This window comes from Crocodylus porosus, unplaced genomic scaffold, assembly GCF_001723895.1.
Source record: "Crocodylus porosus isolate Cpor-Errol unplaced genomic scaffold, CroPor_comp1, whole genome shotgun sequence".
NCBI classification, from domain to species: domain Eukaryota; kingdom Metazoa; phylum Chordata; order Crocodylia; family Crocodylidae; genus Crocodylus; species Crocodylus porosus.
Window position 1 is genome coordinate 224,584,651 of NW_017728886.1, and position 23,712 is coordinate 224,608,362.

A 23,712-nucleotide genomic window follows, 5' to 3' on the forward strand; every position below is an offset into this window, starting at 1 on the left:
CCAGCTGACTTCCTGCCCTTTGGGCAGGGGGCTGGACTCGATGATCTCCCGAGGTCCCTTCCAGCCCTGATGTCTATGAAATCTATGAAATTATTCCTATTTTACAGATGTGAAAACTGAGGCAGGGAAGTGAACTGACTTTAATAGAGCAATACTACAGTTTGATGGTTTTTCGATTAGCTTGTGAGGATTTGATTTTTGGGGATAAATGTTGCTAAATGGCATTTTCACCTCACACTTAGGGACCAAAGAAGAAGCATTTCCATCCTTATTAATAAAAATAGAGGGGAAGAACAAAAAGGAGTTGCAAACTGAAGTAGAGGGGCCAGTCTCTTTAAAGCTGAAATCAATAGGCAGCCTAATGACTTGTCAGTTAAACAATTAGCTGCTTGTTCACAGGTTCCAGGAAGCAGCCTGGAGAGAGATAACAGGCTACTTAAATCCCTACCTGAAGCCCAGGCTGAGTGGAGGGTCGGGTCGGGTCGGGACGGGACGGGACGGGACGGGTCGAGTCGAGTATTAGAGCTGGACTGGGAATTCCTGATACCTGAGTGGAACAACTCAGGTGCAGAAAACTGGAGAGAAACTTTAAAAAGAGGTGAAGTAGCCTACTGGCGAGACTGGTACATGGAAAGAAAGACTGTAATTAGAAAGGATACAAGTTTTGGAGTTTTCTTGGCCTTTTCATTGTTTATTTGCCATCTCGGGGGCAGAAGATCTTTATGTTTTTAATTTAAACTGATAAAAATTGAAATAAATGCTTAAAATAAACATTATTATCAGTCAAAATTAATAAAAAATAAAATTCAGATTCTGCCAAGTCTACTTTTAGAGTAGACATTGCCAGGCTTAATGCTTTATGCAAGCTAATTGGGCAGCGCCTAGTATGCCCGTCTTTCCAGATCTCTGTAAATCCATTGGTGACTTTTCTTCAAAATTCTGTATAAGGATCCAGTTACACCTTTACATTTAAATTAATAGAAATTGGGTTAGCTTCTCAAAAAGTCCTGCTTTTTAGCTGTATACCATGCCTGAATGTCATATTTATGTAAAACACCATATTTATATCTAATATTTAAGGATCATATGAATCTAATTACAAGATCAAGGTCTTAATCTGTTTTTATCACTTGTGTATTATGGCCTTGTTACACCTTGCAGTTTGAGCTGCTCAGAGCAGTCACACCATATAGCTAAACTTTTGATTGTCCCTGACCAGCACAGCTGTGACTTGCCACTAGAGGGATGGTGAGCAGGGGCCTGACTAGGAGCCACAGCTGTGACTTGCCACTACAGAGCTGCTGAGCCAGGCGAGGCTTCTATCCCTGCTCTAGGCTGGGGTGTGTAAGAGATGGGTTGGGGGGTGGGAGGGAATGAAGCTGGGAGGCAAAGAGTTAATGGGATGGAGGTGGGTAATGAAATGGGAAGTAGAAAGGAAATGGAGGTGGGGAAAGGGTGGGGAAATGAAGGAAGTCAGCTACTGAAGGATAAAATAAAAAGTAAAAATAAAAATATAAAAAATAAAGAGAAAGTAAATTTAAGAAGGCCTCATGTTTTAATAAAGTGGAGTGTGGGGGTGCTGGTTAGGCTTCTTGGGATCACTGGGAGGTAGGAGCAGTGAAGGATGGTGCTACTGGGGGAGCTGCTGCCCTGCCCCAGGAAGCCTCAGCTTATAGAGACCTGATCTGAACCCCTAGGTATATTACTGGGTGTAACCACTTATTATTGTATTAAGGTAGTTCATATAATGAGCTTGTTTGACAATAAGAACATGTGTGGTGAGCAATTAATCTCAGGGTAAGAAGCCTTAATGAGGTGTAAACAAATCAATGTGGGCTGTTCCAGCATGAATTAACCAGTATGTCTATGCTGGTCTAAGTAGTGCCTTTAATATTGAAAACCTAGCCTTGGGTAAATGGCTAGTGTTATTTACATGATTAAAACAGTTGCCCACTATACTGGGACTGTATCTGGGAATCTTGGAAAGCACCATGGATCCCACTGTCCTATATAAACACCGAACAAAAAGACAGTCCCTGTCCCAAAGAGCTCATTGCATTTGTTCGATTTCATCCCTCATATCCCATCTACCTTCCTCCTCTTGTTATCTGAGGCCCCAACCATGCAGTAAGCTCCATGAAGCTCAGGCTAATGTTAAGCTTGACAAGACTCGTGGTAGGCACGTTGATTAGTCACTGAAGTCAATAGAAGAATTCCCAGTGCATAAATGTAATTACATCATTAGCCTTTGCAGGACTAAACACTTTTGGGACAGGACCATGTCCCTGTATGTTTTTAAGCCACCTAGTGCACTGGGACCCAATTTGAACTGTGGCCTCAGAGTGCTTCTATAATACAAATATTTAAACAGATGGAGCATATACAATGTTTAAATTTGGGAACGTATTAGCATCACAGATTGTGCTCAGGAGCCAAATTTTGTGTTTGCATGTAAAAATTTTTAACTTGTATCTTCTGTAACTTCTATTTTAAAATATTCCAACTTAATGATGTGTCACCAGATAAGTTGTATGTATATAAAGCAGTTTCCCAGGCTACCAAAATGTTATTTGATAACATAAGTAATAAAATCCATATTGTCTTGTTCCAGCTTGAAACTTGAGAGCATATTATTATTATTATTATTGTTGTTATCACTCAGAATATCATAATTATTTTATACTGTTTAATTCACCCAGGATTAATTTTGTTTAAAGCATGCTCTTGACCTATATCTGAACTCTTCTTATATGCTTATTGCTCTTGTGTATGAAAGATAAACAGACAAGCTCACCTTTTTGCAGACAAAGTCACCAGGTAAATACACAATGGATTTCAATCTTAGCAGCACGTCGTAAATCATTTGAGTATCACACCCCTGTTAAAAATAATTACAATTGTGCTGTACTTGGTACAGTGCTTGAAATGATTACTGGTTCTTACACAGGGCAGCAAGAGACAGCTGTACAGGAGTGTGCTGAGCCAAGGTTGCAGGAGCCAAATGTGAAGCTTAAGCATCATAAAGATCAATTTCTTGAGGGCTGAGAAACTCCTGAAGCAACTACCTATTAACGTATTTATAGAAACAGCCATCACTGTATTGTCTAAAGACCCCAACCCAATCTTTTCTGGGTTTTCACCTCATGAAATAATAGTCTAAATGTGAGAAGTCATTGCATCTGACACTCAGATTAGTCTTTGAATGCACCTAGTGTTGTAATTAAGCCTGAGGGAAAACTGCTGTAGTCTATTTTGTACTCTTTCCACTGCTTAGCCATAAAGAGCCACAAAACCATCCTAGAAAATTCCCTCGCTGGACCTTGCATCCTGTCCCCACCTGACATAAAGGGCACTATTTTAAACTAATCCTCTACTGGTGTAGTTAAGGACCTATAGCAGTGGTGCAAAAGTCTGGCAGCAACTCATAATAGGATCAAAGTAGGCACTTGTTGGCCTTCAGTTTTATCAGCTGAAAATGAGTGTTGGACACTTCCCCCATTTCCTGAACCAAGAGGATTTAGGGGCAGGAGAAAATCCCACCCCCAGAGTGTCACAAAGTCAGAACTTCTGGAACAAAACCTGTGACATGGGAGACTTTTTTTTTTTTTTTTTTGTGGCTTGATGTCATTTTGGCAAGCCTGCTACAGAGGGATGGTATTAATGCATTTATAGGCTCTCATGCCTACATTACCTTACTACATGCTGGTCATGAGTTAATGTATCCCTGAAATGCTCCTAAGAGTTAGGAACAAATTACCGGTATGCCCATTTCACTGAGAGAACTCTCAGACTCAGGAGGGATAAGTGACTTGTCCAATGTCTCCTAAAAAAATTGGTTCCTAGTCTGTAAATTCAGGGTACAGAAGACCCTCCCTTCCACTGGCATAGCTAGATCTACTTTGACTGCTCCATAAGGCTTCTGCTACCGTGTCTTTCCAGGATACACCGCACACTGTTCCAGCACAGCCAGTGAAGTGGAGCTGCCAGAAGCCAGGCAGGTGTGCATGCTGTGTGGTGGTTTTCCTCTGGTAGTTGCTGTGCTAGCAGAAACTCCCCCCACCTCCCAAAGCTGTAGACAAGGACTAAATCTATGTGTTAACTATTACTTAATAATAATACTCTAACTGGCAGTAAAAAGGATGGGGTCACGTCTCTTCTTGGTGTAAATCTGCAAGCTCCATGTCTTCAGTGGGTACGGGGATGGTTGAGCAATATATTTATACTAGTGACAGATCTTGTCTTATGTTAACTGCTCGTTATTACCCTTGGCAAAGGATTTAGTATTAAAACTATCGTGTGTCATTACTTTTTCTTTCTAAACCAAGATATAATGATTTTGCATTTTTGCCCTGGCAAAACATGACATTTCTTACTAATTCTCTGGCAAAGATCCAGTCTTCAGCTATCATCCCTAATTTGCTTGCCGTTTACTAAGTCATTAGGAAGTCCATTCACATAAAGCGGCCATTGTCTAGAATATCAGGTTCCTGTTGACATTCAGAAAAGATAACAACATTGGCTGGCAAAAATGGGCAAAAGATGATGTAGATCTTACCAAAGTTTTTTTTTTTAGTAGTTTCTAGAGGGGAGGGGAGGAGGGAGGGTCTGGCTTAAAAACACTCTTCTGCACCCCGAAGATTAGTTTCCTCAGAAATGACACGCAAACTACACCCTCCTTTGTCACCTCCAAACCTGGTCTCTGATGTCAGCCTAACCATACTGATATAAATACACAGTATTTCATTTAACTCGTTCTTTTTTTTTTTTTTTTTGGCTTCCACTTTGGATGCAGAGACAAGCACTTGGCCCAGTGCACTTGAGCTTCCATAGACTTTGCAGATTTTTGGCCTTATTTTGCCTTTTTATGTTTAATTAATAACATGTCTCTTGTAACAAATGTAAAATTAGATTTGGTATCTCACAAGTACAGCATTTTGCATCATTCTCCTTTAAAAGTACTTGCTTTGAATAAGTCAACTTTATTGAGAATGGCAAAGTTCACATCAATAGCAATGGCTAGCTGCATTTTGGCTGGCATCTGCTCCAGTAATTCTGATTCATCTGCAAGAGAAAAAGTCCCAAATACCTAATTACAAAGGGTAAGTACAAATAAACATGGAGATGGAGGTAGGTACAATCTACAGCTAGGTAGATTGTGTCCCTTATATCAGGGCTGTCCAGTTGGTGGTTCACAGGGCACATGCAGCCTGCAAAGGATTAAATTGTGGTCTCCAGGTTCTCACCTGCCCACCACTCCCTGAGTTGGTCCCACTGCAATAGCAGCTGGAGCCTCCAGTCTCTCCCCCCAACATCTTTCAGCTGCCACTTCTTGCCTCAACCTCAGGCAGTGGGGCAGTGTGCATAGCATGGGGAGCTGAGGAGGATCCAGGCCATGTGCAAGAGTGGGGGAAATACTGTGGCCCTCACAGGGCTGTAGTGGGGGTATGCCAAGTGCAAGAGTGGGGGGGGATACCAGCATGGAGCAGCTTGGGGAGGAGCATCTAATCAGTGTACAGTGCACAGTCCAGTGGCCCATGGCTCACCTGGTGCAGCCCCCACTGGCACAGTCCCTGGGGGCTTAAAATTTGACAGACCTTTATTATATATATAACATAGTGAGAGAATATAATAGATTAACTCTCTAATACATAGTTTGTAAGAGGGAATGTACTTTTCCACAAAAAAATTGCCTTAAATTATACATCATTTCCAGAATACTATCCAGATGTATAAAACACACATATGTCAAGCAGCACATTGGATTGGGTTTTGAAGTGAATTAAATATCCTGTCTTCCCCTTTTCCATTTCCTATATAGAAAATTTCAACTGTGAGTCATCACTGTGTGATTGGAGGTGAGAGGTTTAAGAGTCATCTTACCCAGCATTCCTTGAGAGTCCCACGTATATTCATACCAGTTTCGCACACGATTCTGAACCATTTTTGGAATGGTATAGGTGTTCATGTAGGAGATCGTGTTGTCCATACAGGAACGATAGTAGTTGTGCCCTGCTGTGGCTGCACCAATTACATCCCGCATCTGCAAATATCAGTTGTTACTACACAGCACATTTCAGTGGAAATAATTTCAATTGTAATCCCTTGCTGTTACCATGAAAAATAAGTAAAATGTTTGTTTACAAATGACTAATTAGAAATCCAGCTATATTAAATAGTTCATTTTATCTGTTTTTTTAAAAAGAGAAAATAAGTGTTTGCTGGTTGTTTCCCGTATTATAACTGCCTTGGAATCCCGCTGCTAATTTTTTATATATGTATAATAATAGTTACAATCTTCAACACACTTTTCTCTCATGTTGCCAAGTTAGCATGAAAAATAGTTACCTTATTTGTTATTTCTAAGTAAGATATTTTGGATAGAAGCAAATATTTTTAAATAAAGATACTCCTTTAAAATTTACTAATAAAGCCTTTCTTTGAACAACAGCAAATCAGAAGTGAAGGTGAAGTGCATTAAGTTCTAGTAGCACTGTCAGCTGATACTTCTAAAGTTAAGAGTCTTTTAATGTTTCTTCTGGTAATTGTGTTTGAATTGCTCATAAAGATCCAGTTTGAACTGGAAGCTGATCTTAAAAGTCTGAGCACAGGAATGCAAAGTTCAATAAAAAGCCATTAAAAATATATATATATATTTAAGTAATATTAGCACATTCTCTTGTTCTACAACTACAGCTACAACATTAGTAGAATATCCTGAAATGTTGATGACCAATGGGTGTTGTGATTGTGTGCCAAATTCTGTTCTCATTCACTGCAAATTGAAAGTAACTCTACTGAGCTCAGTAGACACTGATGTGGATTTACAGAAATAAAAGAAAACAGAGCTTGCCCAGTAATTTTAAGCCCTTTTTACAACATAGACATTATTTATGGACTGTTGCTAACATATTCATGAATCTCTATTGAGGCTTTGATCCTATGATTGACACTGAACTGGTGTGGAAGTCCATTTTGCATGAAGTCTGCTGTTCACTTGGGATTTAATAAGGGACTTAGATTAGACCAGAAAAAGATTAGGCTTGCAGATTGTAAACTCAGAGGTTACATTGGCTATCTAGATTGTCTTCAAAACTGCTTTATCATCCTGCCAAATAATGTCCAGTGTGTTATATGTAAATAAAAACATTAATGCAGATAATATCTATAATTAAATGCAAAACCAGATGTTAAAATTACAGTTTAACCATGTGGGTGAACTAATAAATAATGCTCTCCCAGGCTAGGTGGTTCACAAAGGCATTTCATATAAAATGGTTTAAACAATTCATGTGTTCTCATCTTGCAATCTGATCCATAGAAGCTGACCTCTATATTGAGTTTAATCAGCCTGAATCCAACTGTGGGACTGGAACCAGGACCTGGAAGATTGGGATTTTACTGTGAATTATTAAGGGAGGCACATGATGTAACTGGTGTACATAAATATAATGTTAGGAAAAAATAAGAAGGCAGCAATTCTGAACGGACTTTTCAGTCTCTCTGTAATCCAGAGTTTTCTAGATCTAATATTCAAGATTATGTATATGAATGAGACTTAAAGTAACAGAATTGGAAGGGAACTCAAGGCCACTGAGTCTAACCCTCTACACATCATCATTCCATAGGAATGATTTATACTAATGAAAATCTAGCAATTACTTTCTTTGTTTACCTGACCAATTAAGCTGGAGAACACAAAGACACCCAAGAAATAATTCAGCAGTTGAAAGATTATCTCAAACAGGTTTTGTGGTTCTGGAAGGCCACCAATGGTAATTAAACTGCGAACTGCCCAGTAGTAACACTTCAGGTACCTGTGGATACAGATAGCATACATTTTTTTTAATTGATTTCAGTGGAACAACCTACATGCTCAAGAAAGCATGCATTTTGATGTCTTAATCTGAAACCTGTCAGTCAATCTGTATTCCATCCATTTCCTCCTTTCTATACTTAGCTTATAAAATCTTTAGGCCAAGAAATTTTTCCCCCTGTATTGTTTTAGCATGCTAGCATCTTAATTTATGACTGGAGTTCCTAGTCACTACATTACTACTAAACAGGAGATCAGATTAGATTATAATTTAGTTAAACTAAAATTAGATTGATACTAGAATTTAGCTGTGGCACCAGTGCTACCTCCCTTTCTTTGCCAAAGATGCCATGGAAGAACATTAACCCAGTTCCAAATTTCATTTGAAACATGGTATGGTGTCCTACTACCACCCACTTGCATAAATTAGGTTTTTTCAAACAAGTTTGTAATGTTAGTGAAAAACTGTATTGCTTTTTCCTTTTATGATTTAACCTTTTAGTAAGAAATTGAAGCTTTAAAAATAATTCAAAACAACTAGTTTATATTTATAACCCAGTCTTCTGACTCTCTAAACAAACTACGTTTAACTTTCCTAAGCTTATTAGGAAATGAAGTCCATTTTCCCCAACTGTACAATAAAGCCTTCAGTTTTACATATAACCTCAGCTCAGCTTCATGAACAAGCAAGGCTTTTTACATTTAATAAAATGTATTCCATTTAGAAAGAAATTTAATTAGCAAAACATAATTTCTCAGATCTCTCTCCTGAAAACAGCTTTGGTATATGTCTTAACGTCTGTGCTGAATCCTGAAAGAAGGTGATCTTTTTGCAGACTTGGAAACTTACTTAACAGACTTGGGAATTTTAACTTACTAATACCAAATATATCCAGTCCTTGGAGAGGTAGTGTCATTAATATACTATAGAGTACAACTTGAGCTTTATGAAAGGGCAGTTTCGTATAAGTATAGTGAAACCTGCATTAAAGGTAATCTCTTATAAGGAATTGTCTATTTGAAACTACTTTAAAGTGTTCCCAAAGCTTTTAATACAGTTTTAATTGACCTTTCAGTTAAACACCAGCATCTACTAAGCAATTGATTTTTGCTAGTCAATTGGTCACTTTAGACTGGTTTTACTATAATGAAATTTAGTACTGAGCATTTTTACCACAATTATCTACATGTAGCTAGAATCATCTTTCTTAAAAAAACCCAGAACATTGCCTATATAGTCTCTTTCCTCTTGTTGTGGCGTGAGCAGTTAATTAAATTAAACCTCTTTATTATTTGCACAGTTTCATAAGGTCACCGTTTAGCCCCCTTTCAGCAAAGTTAGAGGAATTGGTGGCTCGTCTCACAGTTCTGTGAGGTATGCCCCTTGTAAAAAACATTATGTTCATGTTTTACAAGCATCACAGTCGTACAGGTAACATAATAGCCACTGTTCAGGCCTCCTGATCAGTTCCTGTGGATAGCAACCTCCCCATTTATGTCCACCTGTGGCAGGAGAGTCCACTTCCCCATTCAAGTCCACCTATGGCCATTTAAGTGTTGTACCTGAAGGTCTGCTGTGGTAAGTCTCCCTGCAGCCTATGCTCTTGGTTTTCTGACCCTGTCCAGCTCTGCTTATTGACTGTGGCTGTTTAAAGATTCTCCTTGACTTTGGGAACTTGGTCTCTGACTCCAGATCCCTGATTTGGCCTGTGGCTTGGATTCTGCCCCTCAGTTTCCCCCCTCAGATTTGGTAACTTAGTCTCTGAATCTAGAACCCTGACTTGGCTTATAACTTGACTCTACTCCTAGAATTCTCCCTCGGTTCAGGTACCTTGTATTCGGACTCTAGTTCCTGGTATCTCTGGTGCCCTAACCATTAGGCTGGACAACCTACAACACAGGCCTTACACTGGGTGCCCACTTAGAGGGGCTATGAGGACTGCTGTTTCAGCCAGCCCAGTTGCCACAGCCAGCCCTGCCCTTGTCACCCAGGTTGCAGAACCTGACTGTTATGCCTCTGTTTCAAACTCACTGAACTTATTGGGAATGTCATACTTATTTTAAACTGTAGCTTTAAGAATGCAGGTGTAAGAAAGGAAGCATTGCTACTCTTGGACTACCAACGTTGAGAAATTAACAAAGAAAACATAACACAGTATACCAGTGGCATTCAGCATGATAGAGAATGTACTGCTACTTCTTGGCTATGCCCATGGGCCTTTGTACAGTGCAGAGAATTCAGTGTTAATGGTAGAGGGAGCCCCAGGAGCATCAGGGGTTAGTCTCCATGTTGTGTGCATACACACTTAAGAGTTAGTGTCCATCCATCAGTGACGGTATACTTAAAGCAGTGTGCATATTTTAGTGATTTTTATTTTTTTTACTTCAAAGGAGACTTTTCACAAGGGTGAGTCATCTGGGCTAGGGACAGATATTCAAAAAGCCTGAGCCTGAATTAATTCAATCTTTTCAGGTTAGTCTAACCTGCCTAGATTGAATCAGTTTGCAACCATACAGAAATTCCTTCTGGACTGAAGAAATGCAGGCACATACCTGCAGTGGTTCAAACTAGAAGCCAGAGGTGGGGTGGTGCTAGAGTAGCCCTCCCTTCCCTTTCATGATGCTGAGCTGAGAGTGGGCATGGCCAGGACCTGGCAGGATGCTCTGATTAGGGAGGGGTGTAAACTCCCACCCTGCCTGCACCATCCCAGGCTTTTGCCTGCTTTCTGCTCAAGGGGAGGGAGTGTTTCAAGCCCCCGGCCCCTGGCTAGCACTCTGAGACAAAGCGGGGGGGTTGTGCAGTCCATGCACCTGTTGAAATCTTCATACTGTCTGCAAATCTGACAAGTGAGGGAGTGGTGCAGGGAGCTGATAACACAGCTTTTATCAGCCCATCAACAAAACAAAGCCTCTGTCATTAGTTTAAGCTCTTCTTAAACAGCTTTTTCCAAGGAAGGAATGGTGGGACATTACCAGATGCCCTGTAGATTAGCTCCAAAAAGCCCTAAATGCACACTGTTCTGTCTGCCTGTACCAATTAAATTGGAGACACTCACACAGAGACAACTCTCAGTATTAGCTAGCATAGCACATGCTTAGGGTCTGTGGGGCTGGGGTCAGTGCTGTGGGAGCTAGGATGGAGGGAGGGGAGGATCCCTGCTTAAGCATTGAGCAGTGGGGGGGAGGGGGAGGGGGAAGCCAGGCAGACCTTGCTGTACCTGCAATCTCTTCCAGTGCTCCAGCTATGAAGCAGAGGGGTGGGGCCATCCCTGTTCTCTGGAGCAGAGAGCCCAGCCCAGCACAGCACAGCCCAGGGCTGCAAAGCATCTGGGATGCTGTGGGGGCTCTGGTTTAATTTACACCAAGAAAGGGTCTGGGACAGACATTGCACAAACTGGTTTGACCCAAATCAGTTAAGTCTGATTTTACATTCAGCCAGGTTTACCTTAAACCAGTTTCAGCCATTTTGAAACTGGTTTATGTGCACTGAACTTATGTTCTGTTACAGGTTTAAACCAGTTTCTGATCACTCAAATTGGTTTATGTGTAATGTCTGTTCCTAGCCGTGGTGCTTACTATCTTTCAGATACAGGTTTTATGTGTTTCCCTTTCCCTTAATTTATTGTTTTTTCTTTAATCTGAAATCAGAGTTGCATAACTAAAACATAGACAGTTCTTTGTGTAAAAAATGAAGAAATGTAATTGTTAAAAGAAAACAAAAAGAGCTAGAAGAAAGAGTTTCCAAATTCAATGGTATTAGTAGATCTGCTTTCTACCAGCTAGTATATCTGGAAATCATCATTGTTGGGCATACAGCAACTGGATAACTCTAAAATTACTGTTAAAACAAACAACAAAGTAGAGAAAAGAGTGGCATTTTCCCTCTACATAATGTAGACAGTATGTTTAGCCCTCAGGCAATCCAATCATCAGATTATTCCCTGAAGTAATTATAGACACATAAACATTCATAAACACTGCAAGTAAAATGTCCAATAACTCTGCCAGTGGAAATATTTCTTTTTCATAAAAGTTCATTTCAGAATACGCTAAACTGGCTTACATGGATTTGGTTAAAATAGTTAAAACTTTGATTTGTGTGAAGAACTTCATATAATGCACAAAGTGCATGTAGTTTTCACGTTTTAAAGTGGTACTTTTGTATCTGTTTCAGTCCAGTAAGGCATAAAGCTTTGTTCATTGGACTCTTCCGAGAATACATTTGGGACAGACCAAGGAGAGCTTGAAGTCATTTGTGTGACCCTAGCATCAAATGACTTAGCTCCTGAAGGTTCTTCCCCTAAAACACCATGTTAGTGAACAATAGCTCGCTCACCTCAAAGACTGAGGCAGCCACTACACAGCTTCTATTCAAATAAAAAAGAATGAAGTAGCTACCCCATGAATGCAAAGTTCTCAGACTGAACCCCCACCCCTCGCCCCTGCAAAATAGCTGTTTTGGCATGTCTTTAGTTGTTAACAGACAGTGGAGCAAAAATATTGGAGTCATAAGACCCACAGTTGCAATTATAAATTATAATTATCCTATTATAGTCCTATATATTCTATATAATTATAATTATCCTATTATAAGCAGGACTTAAGGCAATTCATGATAGGATTAAAAATGAGTGGTGAGAGGTAGTTAACCATACTAGTCTGAAGCCAGGCAGAAGGCAGGGTAGAGATGAATCTTATAGACTAAAAATGGTCATATTTGACAAAACAGACTGAACAGTATAATGGGTACCAGCTGGCATGGTAACTAACCTGAATTTAAATATGCAAGTTAGATCATCCACAAGCAACTGTGGTTAACATGTTTTTTCTTGGTCTTGATTTAGCCCAAGACTAAGTAAAGGAACAAAATAAAAGGAACAAAACTTTGTGTCCTGGTGCAACTGTTTGTAGATGGCCTGCCTAAACATATTAGTTCATTCAAGTTACTGTATTTAGTCAAATATAAGATGACTGGCTGCATCTACACAAGTGGTGAACTGCTCAGTTGTTACTGTCCATTTATTTAGTACTTCCATGAGCAAGTACTAAATGACCACACAGTAACCAACATTACTGCACAGTACCATCGCCGCATGTTTTTTTAATGCTACTGCGCAGTAGCAACAAGCTATATGTCTGTAATTACTTCAGGGAATAATCTGATGATGCCAGCCACTAACCCTGTGGTGACAATTCTGCACAATAGTAACGAGCTACTGTGAAGCTACTGTGAAGTAGCTCTTTACTATTGTGCAGAATGGTCACCACAGCGTTAGTGGCTGAACAACGCTACTGCGCAGCAGCACAAGCTACCGCATAGTAGCATCTCATGTAGACACACCTTCTGACTATAAGTTATCCCCCCAGTCATTAGATTCTATAGATGGAAAATGTATAAATTTGTTATAATTTTCCATCTATAGAATCTAATCATTGGACATTTGCCTTGAATTTGTCCTCCTCTGCAGCTCAAGTAATAAATCTAGGGGGATCATGTGTCCCCTTTGCCCTCTGCCCTGCCCCAACTTCTCCCTGGAGCCCCTTCCCCTTTTCCTGTCAGACCCTACTGTCCTTGAATACATGTAAGTAAGGAGCAAATTTGAAAACACTGAACTTGAAATAAACATACCCATAGTAATTTCCATATGGGAAAATTCCTACAGGTTCCCATAGACTTAATTAATCCAGTATTAATGCATTTTACCTTTCTGAAGCTGCTGCAAGTTTTATCCCAGGTGCTGCATACACATACTTTTAAGCAGCATGTTTGTACCTATTTATATATAGTTGTCACAGGAGCACTGAGGTGCCCTGTTCCTAAGCAGTGGAGAAGGGTAGCTGCCAATCTCTAGGGCAGCTCAGGTGCTGGTTGCTGTGGCAACCAGGCGGGTCAAGTGACCAGAAGGGGGCAGGGCTGCGCCTTTATAAACAGCCCAAGCCAGAGCCTAGAGGGCAGTTCCCTTCTGGCAGGAGCAGGAGCAGGAGCAGGAGCAGGAGCAGGAGCAGGAGCAGGAGCAGGAGCAGGATGACCACCTGAGCGGCTATGGCATGGTTAGAGAGCCAAGGAAGCGTAGACTGTGTGTTATAAGCCAGAAGGCTTCTTGTTGTTATGTTGCAGCCGTTTGGCTCATGGTTTAGTTATCGTTACACCGGAGGACTGGGTGAGGCTGTAGGGGCGTGAGGAGGCCTCACGGATCTCCCTAGCTGCGTGGGGGTTCCTAGTGCCCTGTGTGGGTAACAGAGTAGTGCCTGGGGTGGCACAGCTATTCAGTGCTGAGGCGGCACAGCGGGTAGCCCTGGGTGAATGATAGTGAGAGGCCCGAGCAGGGCGGAGGACCCCGCTCAAGGGGCCGAGCACCAGAGTGAAGCCTGTAGGGACTCATGTTGGGCTCCAGGTGTGGGAGCCACACGAGTGGAAGCCTAGGGTGGGTGCTGTAAAGACGATTAGCCTGGTGAGGGTGACCCAGAGGCTATTTAGGGCCAGGAGAAGGTGCCGAGAAGCCGTGGGAGCGGGCACATGCTGAAGAGGCCCCAGGCGGGGTATGTACAGTATAAAGCCACTCTGAGGAGGGGGCATGTATTATTGACAGTCACCCCAAGATGGGTGCGGTCTAAAAAGGTGTTCCAGAGGGCTTCCGCAGCAACAGGAATCCCAAGGAACCAGAGGGGCCAGGTAAGGCTCTGGTCGCCTGAGCCTAACTGGACTCGCATGATTGACGGGACCCAGTGGGCCTAGAGGGGCCAGGTAAGGCTTAGGTCGCCTGAGCCTAATTGGACAATCATTATTGACAGGACCCAGAGGGGCCAGGTTAGGCTCAGGCCACCTGAGCCCACTTGATACAGATAATGAATACAAATAACTAATACAGATTGCGTGACAAGCCCAGGGACACCAGAGAAGGGCGCTGGTTGTGGGCCAAGCCCAGGGGCGGCAGGTAGGGCGTAGAAGGTTAAGGACCGGATAACGTTCAGGAAGAGCTGCGAGGCTTGGGGCGTGCTAAAAGGGAGGTAGGAGGCACGCATTGCCCATAAGGCAGGGGTGCATTGAGGCACCCCACTCGGAACAGGGAAGAGTAGTAATGCGGTGTCCAGGGCGATAAGAGACAGCCTCCCATATCGAACCTTATAACATCAAAGACGTGGTGGGTGAGTAGAGGGTGCTGGATTGCCTGATTGACACGGCAGGGGGGAGCTAGTGAGATCACGGCCGCTCCTAGGCCCCACCCGTGACAATAGTACAAACTATGTATGATATTAGTACAAAGGGCAGAAGGCTCATGATTTACCATATAGTTCACTGGGCTGTGCCCTAGCAGAGTCTACAGCATTTCAAGTCATGGTGATCTCACAGCTCATCACTGCTCAGTATGTAACTGGATGTCCCTTGCTCATGACTGGAGCTAGATTGTTATAGTCATGAGTCCTGGGATTCTCCAAACATTTATATGCAGATGAGATGCAGGGTAACCTGGTCCACATCTACCTCATGGAGGGTGGGGCCACACTAATCATATGTGACAGACTTAGAGGGGGTGACAGAGAGATTCTGGCTGAACTGTTTGGGCCTCTGTTTAGTGATGTTTGCCAGACATATAAGGGATCATTAGAAATGGGAAAGAAAGGTGCAGCTTAACTGTTGGGATGAAGAGGAAGTTGAAATGTGTAAATGGGCTGCACTAACCTAGCCTTGAGGTAGGTTCCCATCAGTAGATTTCTTCTCATCCTACAGGCCAAGATCAGGATTATGACCTGGTCTGGCTGGAAGGCTTAGGAGGAATTGGTGGTAGCTGAAGCAGCAGTGGCAGTGATGACAGCAGCAATGTTTGAAATGGCGGCCAGGACAGGACAGACTGCACTTTGTGGAGGACTGTGGGGGAGAGTTGGGAGAAGGAAGCAGTTCTATGTGAGCATTTTCACAAGGCAGAGCTTTTGTTTGGGTGTTTCAAAGCTAGAGGTGATCTACTAGATCTCAGAAGGCTGAAATTGAAGGGACAGTGAAAGTTTGGGTGCTTGATATAAATTGTCTAATCCATATGATGAGCAACTTGGACTGGAAAGTAATGTTTAGGGATGACACAGCATACTGAAAATTCTGGGAGATCTGCAAGGAATATCAGGAAGACCCTGTCCTGGCATAATTTGATTTTTGGGGCTGTTGAGGATACCCAAAAAAGAATAGTCACAATTAAGATGTATATGGACTTTATTGAAGAGGAGAATGTAAGATTTTGGTTATCAAGGCACTGTGAGAGAGTGGAGAATGTGGAAAAGGTCCAAAACCCAGCTAAGGTATGGACCAGGTCCTGGAGATACTATTTTTGGAAGACTCAGAGGGGCAGGTGAGGTATGGCACCTACCTCCAGGTAGCCTTAGCCCCACAAAGGACTGATGATTTACTATGGGCAATCAAAATTATGTTTGAGGTACAAGGAAGAGGGGTATTTACCAGTGGCCTGCCCATACAAGATTTGCATGGCATGCAGAGAGAAGGGTCATGGGATGTGACAGTATAAGCAGGAATGGAAGTGTAATTTGTGCAGAAATTTGGGTAATCTGTACCAAACAAACCCGGCCCAAAGTCCTACCCCAGATCTTTTTCAAATACAATCAAAAGAAGAAAAGCTGGCGAAAGTATAGCAGGGAAAAGTGGATAGGGAGCAGGGATGGATCTCAGGGGGCACAGATGAGAGAAGAGGAAGCATACTGAGGCAGGAGAAAAGAATAGGCCAGAGGGGGTTGGAGAGATGGGGTCCACAGAGGAGGAACATGACCCACAGCTACAACTGTGTTAGTTAACAGGAGATAATTGGGGGAAGAGTGATGCAGTTGATTAGGGAGAAGGGTGGGGAAAGGTTTAGAATACTGAATTTTTACACACCAGCATAGCAAGAGGCCTACTGCACCTTCTTAGAGGAACTGACAGTCTTCCTACTGAGAGCACTGCCTCTAATACTGGTTGGAGATTTTCATTGTCTATTGGAGGAAGGGGATAGGATGGGGAGTGATACCTCAGGATGAAATAAGTCTTCATGGATACTGACAAGGATGTTAGCAGAGCATAAACTACAGGATACCCAAAAGGCAATGCCTGGAGTTGAGAGTAGGTTTATTAGAGTGGATGCTCATTTTGGGGTATGTAGACTGGAAAGTTTAAGTGGCAGAGAGAATACCAGTCTTCTTCTTGGAAAAATACTACTGAGGATAGTTTTGGAAATGGGAGAGCAAGGAACACAAGGTAGAGGGCAGTGGAAGTTAAATAGAAGACTATTGGATGACAAATAAGTGTGCAGATGGTATAGGAGCCACTATGTAGAATGGGAAGTAATGAAAAGAATGTATGCGAGTCAAGTGAAATGGTGGGAAGAATGAGAGCCTTTTTTCAGAATGTGGAGAAAAGAGGGGCCTGGGAAAAGTGGAAGAGGTTTATGAGATTGCAGTGGAGACTGCAGCATCTCCTACAACTGGCAGAGAAGAGATTCCTGGTAGTGGAGGAAATGAGACATGAAGAACCTGTTGAAGGTGTGGCTTAGAGAGAAAGGACAGAAAAACATCTTCTGTGAGATGGCTGCCTGTGTGGAGGAAGGAAAAGATCACTTTTACTTTGCCCAAAAGCAAGGGGGAAAAAGTATTATGGCAGCGTGGGAAAAGAGGAGAATGCAGCTAGCAAAGACAGAAGTGTGTTTTAGCAAAGACAGAAGCAGCAAAGGTGTTTTACTAGTATTTATACTTAAGGAAAATGTTGCATCAGGGAGCCCTTGACTCCTGTTTGGTGGGATTAAAGGCAAGCTTGAAAGAAAGTGAGAGGTATCAGCTAGAGAAGGCATGACAACTGAAAGAACTGTGGGAGGCATCCCAGACCTTCAAGACAGGAAAGGCCCTGGGGAATGAAGGGCTCCCAGCCAAATTTTACTAGACTTTTTTGGGACATAGTAAGCTCAGACCTGTTAGCAGTGTTTCAGGAGTGTCTGGAGAGGGAGCAGGTGGAGGCAGGTATGGGCCCAGGAATAACAACACTATTGTACAAGAAAGGAGAGCAGGAAGAGTTGGAGGACTGGAGGCCAATCGTCTTATTGAACCTAGATTCTAAGATAATAGACGGGATGTTTAATGAATAGATTTTAAAAAGTCATGGGAAATGTGGTCCACAATGCCCAAGCTTCTGCAGTCCCTGGCAGAATAGTAACTATGATACTGCTACTAAAAAGTGATGCGATTTGGTACTGTTAAAAACAAGGACTGAATGTGGCATTCTTGACTCTCAATTTAGAAAAAGTATATGAGCATGAATTCCTGTTTGGCATGCTGAACAGGATGGGGGTTTCACCAAAATGTTTAAGTTGGATCAAGATTTTATACAAAGAAGTAGAGTGTAGGGTAGGAGTGAATGGTCATCTAATGGAGGAAGTCAAGGTCAAATTAGGCATGAGATAGGGGTGCCCCCTGCCCCTGCTCCAATTCATCTCTGTAGTGTTGATGCAGAGGATCAGGACAAATCATGTGACTGAGGGCATGTCAATCCACAAAGGAAAGGGCACGCAAGCAAAATGCATATTGTACATGGATGAGGTTAATATCTTAGCAAGAGACAGCATGTCCCTAAAACAAGTGATAAGCCATACTGTAAGGGGATGGGGGTGCGTCACTTACTGTGAGACCCCGATCCCCGGATGTCCCCTGGAGAGGAGGGGATACGTGTTGGACCGTCCCACTTCGCTGCTCTCGCCTGCCACGACTTGATGGAAATGTGGGGGTTCACCCGTGCCGGGAAGCCGGCGGTCCACGTGAGGTACCGTACCTCCAAGGTCCAGGGGTCCTGAGGGCTCCTCCTCCCCTACACCCTTGCCCAGTCCTCCGGGATGAGCTTCCTCTTGGGGCTCACTAGTCCAAGTCCTAGTCCGGCAAAAAGGGGGGGTTTGGGTGCCCGCCCTGCCGGACCCTCACAGGGAGTTCTCACCGCACCTGGAGTCCCCAGGTGCCGTTCGCTCCTTGCAGCCTGGGGTGGCCTTACCCCTGGGAATCGTCTCCTAAGACCTGGGGAGGGTTCCTGGGGCTTATCCCCCTCCCCTCAGGTCTTCTTCCAGGCCCAAGTGGCCCGCAGCCTCCGGAGAAGGGTCCCTTCCGCCGAACCTCTCCTCCAGGCTTCGTCGGGTGCGGTGGCCACCGGCCCCCGCCTTACCGTAGGGTCCTCGAGCTTAGCGGCGACCTTGGTCCACGCCGCTCCCGGCTCCGCAGCTCCCCGCTCCGTTGCCGCCAGCTCTTGCCGCTTGGCTCCCGGCTCCGCGGCTCCCGGCTCTGCCGCTGTCGGCACGGCTGCCGCCAGCTCTCGCCGCGTGGCTCTCTGCTCCACGGCTCCCGGCTCTGCTGCTACGTGCCTTGCTGCTGCCAGCCTCCGCCGCGTGGCTCCCGGCTCCGTGGCTCCCGGCTCCACCGCTGTCGGTTCTGCTGCTGCAGGCTCCGCTGCTGCCGGCTTCCGTGGAAGCCACCCTCCTCCTCTGCTCGGGGTAGGTGGTTCCCTTTTATCTTCCCGGGCCGGTCCCGCGCCGGCCCGGTTCAAGTTCCAGGAAACCTTAAGTTCCCGGCCAGGCTTCCGGGTCCGGCCCCGGAAGCGGGACGGAACTCCGGGGTTCCCCGCGCGGGCCTGGCCCCTTGGGGTCCTGGCTCCCTCACACATACAAATAAATATGAAAAGGCATTGGGGCAGAAACAAACATACAAAAAAGTAAGGTAAGTGTCTGGTGGGTGGGAAGATGGAAGGAACAGGAAAACTGGGGTTACAGGTTAAAATGGACCAAATCAAGATATTGAGAATGTAGGTAGATGTGTGACTGACAGGCGAAGTGGCCAGGGAGAAGGTGAAAGGGAAGGTGAAACAAAAACTGGGGACCTGGTACAACTGCAGGCTATTGATAACAGCATAAGTAAATGTAATTAAGGTGGTGGTACTCATAATAATACTATATGTTGGCATAGCATTCCTCTGTCATGGACCAAGTGTAGAATTCAACAGGAACTGATGGTATTCTTTTGGAAAAAGAAAAGGAAAAGGCTTAGGAAAATAACACTGTACGAGGAGAAACTGAACAGAGGATAGGGCATCCCAGATGTATTTTTGTTTGTTTATGCTAGATATGTCAGTCTGTGCTGCACAGAAGAGATAAAAGAGATCATCAAATGAGTTGGGGTTGTCTGGTACTATGCAGGGACATTAGTGCATAAATATAATATATGTAAAAGGTCACTCTCTCAGCCCTGGGCCTGGATAATGCCTCCAATGAGAAGACTGTAAAATTTGTGAATCTGTATGGCATGCAAACAGTAACCACAACAGAGTTGGTTGATGTGACAGGCTCATGACCACTGCAGTGCTGGTGGCATGTTCTGCCTTTCTGGTTACGTTGCACTAGGGTCCACTTGCCTCCCACAACTTGTTGTTGTATGGGATTTTACCTTTTGGAGGTATCGTTCAGTGGTCTCCCTAAGATCCTGGGCAGCTGTTGGCATTTCTTCTGTGGGGCTCATCCTCCCCTACACTTAACCCCTTTCCACTTGGGTGTTATGGATTGGCATCAATAGTGTTCTGACATGATGGTGGTGCCATCCCCTCCTGCACTGAGGCCTAGTAATGTGGCTGCCCTCAGTGGTATGGCTGAGGCCAAGTAAACTAACAAAATCACAAAAGAACAATAATCCAACCAAAAAGAGCTTGAATGACACTATGGGCTGGGCAATGATGCCTACTACGCCTAGGACCTCCTTTCAGTGTGTGGGACTTCCTGGTCTTGGGTGCACCCTTTCCCCATGTGGTTTTGCATTGTGGATACCCCCTTGTTGGGCCTGTGTCTTGGGCCAGCTACTACCAGGCCACATTGTAATGTCCTGAGGAGTGTTTTTCCATGCCTAGTGATGCTCACAGCTCTACCAACTCCCCACTGGGAAGCTTTGGGTCCATGGATGTTCAGTCAGGATGTGCAAGGTTGGGAGGTTCCTAGGTAGAGTCCTCCCCTCCGTGGGTCTCAGCAGTGCCCCCCGGGCTGCCCTTTCCCAGCCCCAGCTGACATATGTGCTCCTGCAGGGGTCGTCACAGATGCCGGTGAGCTGTGTTGGGTTTGGACCCCTTGGCCTGTCAGCTGCCACAATCAGACTGCTGTCTGGTTTGATTCCTAGTGTGGGCCAGGTGATTTGGGGATTCTTGGACTTTCCAGGGTGCTGTGCCCTGGGGAGAGCCACCGGCTTCCTGTCAGTAGTTTGCTAAGTGCCCACGTCCTCCCTGGACACTTCAGCAGCAGGACGGGCAGGCACTTCCTCTCTGGGCATGCTCACCCTACAGGGACAGGCTGGCTCCCTTCTGGCTGTGGGGAAAGCATCCAGCTCTGCTGCTGGTGCCCCTTTGTCTCCACCCCTGTGGCTCAGCTCCTGGCTCCTTTTTATGCCTGGAGCTTTCAGGTGCCAGACCAACTAGTAGGGCTCCTTCCAGCCGTGTGGTGCCAACTGATGGCATGCTGGTGCTGCAATGAGTTAGGCATGAGCCTGGCACAGTAGACCATAAAAAATTAAGTCTTAATTTTTCAGGTGGAGGAAAAAGAGACTGTATCCCCAGTGGGGAGGGGAAGAAGCATAGATAATTTGGAATAGAATATTTGACAAATGCTTAGAGAAGCAGCACTGGGACTTTGGTTGGCTGATAGCACATCAGACTGTACCAGTGTGGGTGCTCCATTACAGTGTGAATGGAATGGAATGGATTGGAATGGAATCTCCACTACTGTGTAGAAAAGCCTAAACAAACATGTCACAGGGAAGAAAGGATATGGCATGTGATATGTGAGCGTCAGTTTGCCAGAATGGTCTGCAGAAAGGAAGAGAAACTCCTACAGCAGCTGGGTGACAACAGCCAACTCATGCTAGAAGTGGTTCCATGCTGAGCGTGGGCTAGGGCCCAGAGGAAGGATGAAGGAAGTGTACTGAAAGCTGTAGTGAGATTTCACACAGCATTGTGGAAGACAAGAAACTTACTAGTCTTTCAACAACTGGAACTCTCTGTAGAGGATACCGTGCATTTGGGCTTGAGCAAACTGGGGTGGTAATGCTGGCAGGACACAAGAAAACTATGTAAGGAGCAGGTGATGGATTTATGGAAAAGAGAAGAATGGAGATACCTAGTAGATCTAGAATGAAAAGACGATGAGACCCGAGAGGCAGCAAAGCTATAGTTGCAGCCCAGGGGTTTGCTAGGAAAAGTATGACGGGGACTAAAACAGGACATATATGTGATAAGTGGTGATAGGCATTAACAGACAAGCTTGGAAAGTGACATGGAATAATACAGTATTAAGAAACAAAAGTGTTCAAGTCCCTGGATTAATGAGAATTTGGAGAAGGAAGGAATCATTGGATAATGTCCAGTTTTGGGCTCCACAATTCAAAAAGGATGTGGAGAAGCTTGAGAGAGTCCAGAGGAGAGCCACACACGTGATCAGAGGTCAGGAAAACAGATCTTACGATGATAGGCTGAGAGCCATGGGACTCTTTAGCCTGGAAAAGCGTAGGCTCAGGGGTGATCTGATGGCTACCTATACGTTTATCAGGGGTGACCACCAGTATCTGGGGGAACGATTGTTCACCAGAGCGCCCCAAGGGATGACGAGGTCGAACGGTCACAAACTCCTGCAAGACCGTTTCAGGCTGGACATAAGGAAGAATTTCTTTCCTGTCCGAGCCCCCAAGGTCTGGAACAGTCTGCCAGCGGAGGTGGTTCAAGCACCTACATTGAACACCTTCAAGAGTAAATTGGATGCTTATCTTGCTGGGATCCTATGACCCCAGCTGACTTCCTGCCCTTTGGGCAGGGGGCTGGACTCAGTGATCTCCCAAGGTCCCTTCCAGCCCTGATGTCTATGAAATGTATAAATGTCCTGTATTTTTTGTTAGTCTTATTTGTTGAAGTTTTGGAAACCGATAGAAGCATGTTTTAAGCTTTAACTTTTTTTTTTTTTTATTTTCCTCTTAGTCGATGTAGCTTTTTGTAATGTAATGTAAGCTGATGGAACCAGGTTTTTAAGTTTTTAACACTTTCATAAAACAAAAAAGTTCCCCATCAGTATGTTTGCCCAATATGGGCTATGTCTTTTATAGTCATGCTCAGTGTTGGCATACTCACCGAGTACATGCTACTTTTTGGCAGCAGTTTAGTAGTAGACAATGTATTTAATGAGGTTTCCTTGTATGCAGATATAAGACAAGGGGCTTGTTGACAAGGGGTTTTTTCTCCCATGCTGACTGAAGGGGGAAAAAACCCCTAATCTTGTATTTGAGCATATAAGGTAATTAACTATATATCATCCTGTGATACAACCTTGACCAAAAATCTAGTCTAGCTGTACCTCCTGTGTGGATTGTAAATACCACAGTGTAATTCTATTCAAAATTTTTGTAAAGTTATATAGTTAATTAAAGGTGTTAGGTACATTAGCTGCAGACACTACAGAATATATTTTGTATTTAATTGTAATATTTGTTCAGTTAAACTTGGCGCGGGAATTGAGCGTTTTGAGGCAAAGAATTGTATTGTATTTGTTTTAACTTTTTTTTTTTGTTCCTGGTATGATAGGTACCCTAACTTCAATAAGCTCTATTATCATATCATTAACAATTCTGAATAATAAATGCATTTGAGAATTCTTTTTCTGTTTACAAATCATCCACAGAAAGACTGCAGAGCTGAATATCCATACATATTGAATACATTTTGTGTGACTTAGCCAAACTGAGAATAGATTGTTAGAGACCAACATTTAATGTTATTCAGCTAATGACTGCACAAAAAGCATTTGACTAGACAAATGCGGGTTGTATAACTGTACTGTCCTGTCGGGAAACTAAAATGGAGTTTGTCAGTTTCC

General features: G+C 43.7%; 1 protein-coding gene across 1 annotated transcript in view; it reads right to left on the reverse strand.

Moving 5' to 3' along the window:
* LOC109316554 (cyclic nucleotide-gated cation channel beta-3-like) overlaps positions 1 to 23,712 on the reverse strand; it is a 48,435-nt gene that overhangs the window by 13,525 nt on the left and 11,198 nt on the right. The window contains exons 5-8 of the mRNA XM_019544782.1: positions 7,673 to 7,814; positions 5,881 to 6,040; positions 4,964 to 5,061; positions 2,795 to 2,878 (exon numbers count right to left, since the gene is read on the reverse strand). Coding sequence (XP_019400327.1) covers positions 2,795 to 2,878; positions 4,964 to 5,061; positions 5,881 to 6,040; positions 7,673 to 7,814 — 484 coding nt within the window. The remainder of the gene's footprint in view (positions 1 to 2,794; positions 2,879 to 4,963; positions 5,062 to 5,880; positions 6,041 to 7,672; positions 7,815 to 23,712) is intronic.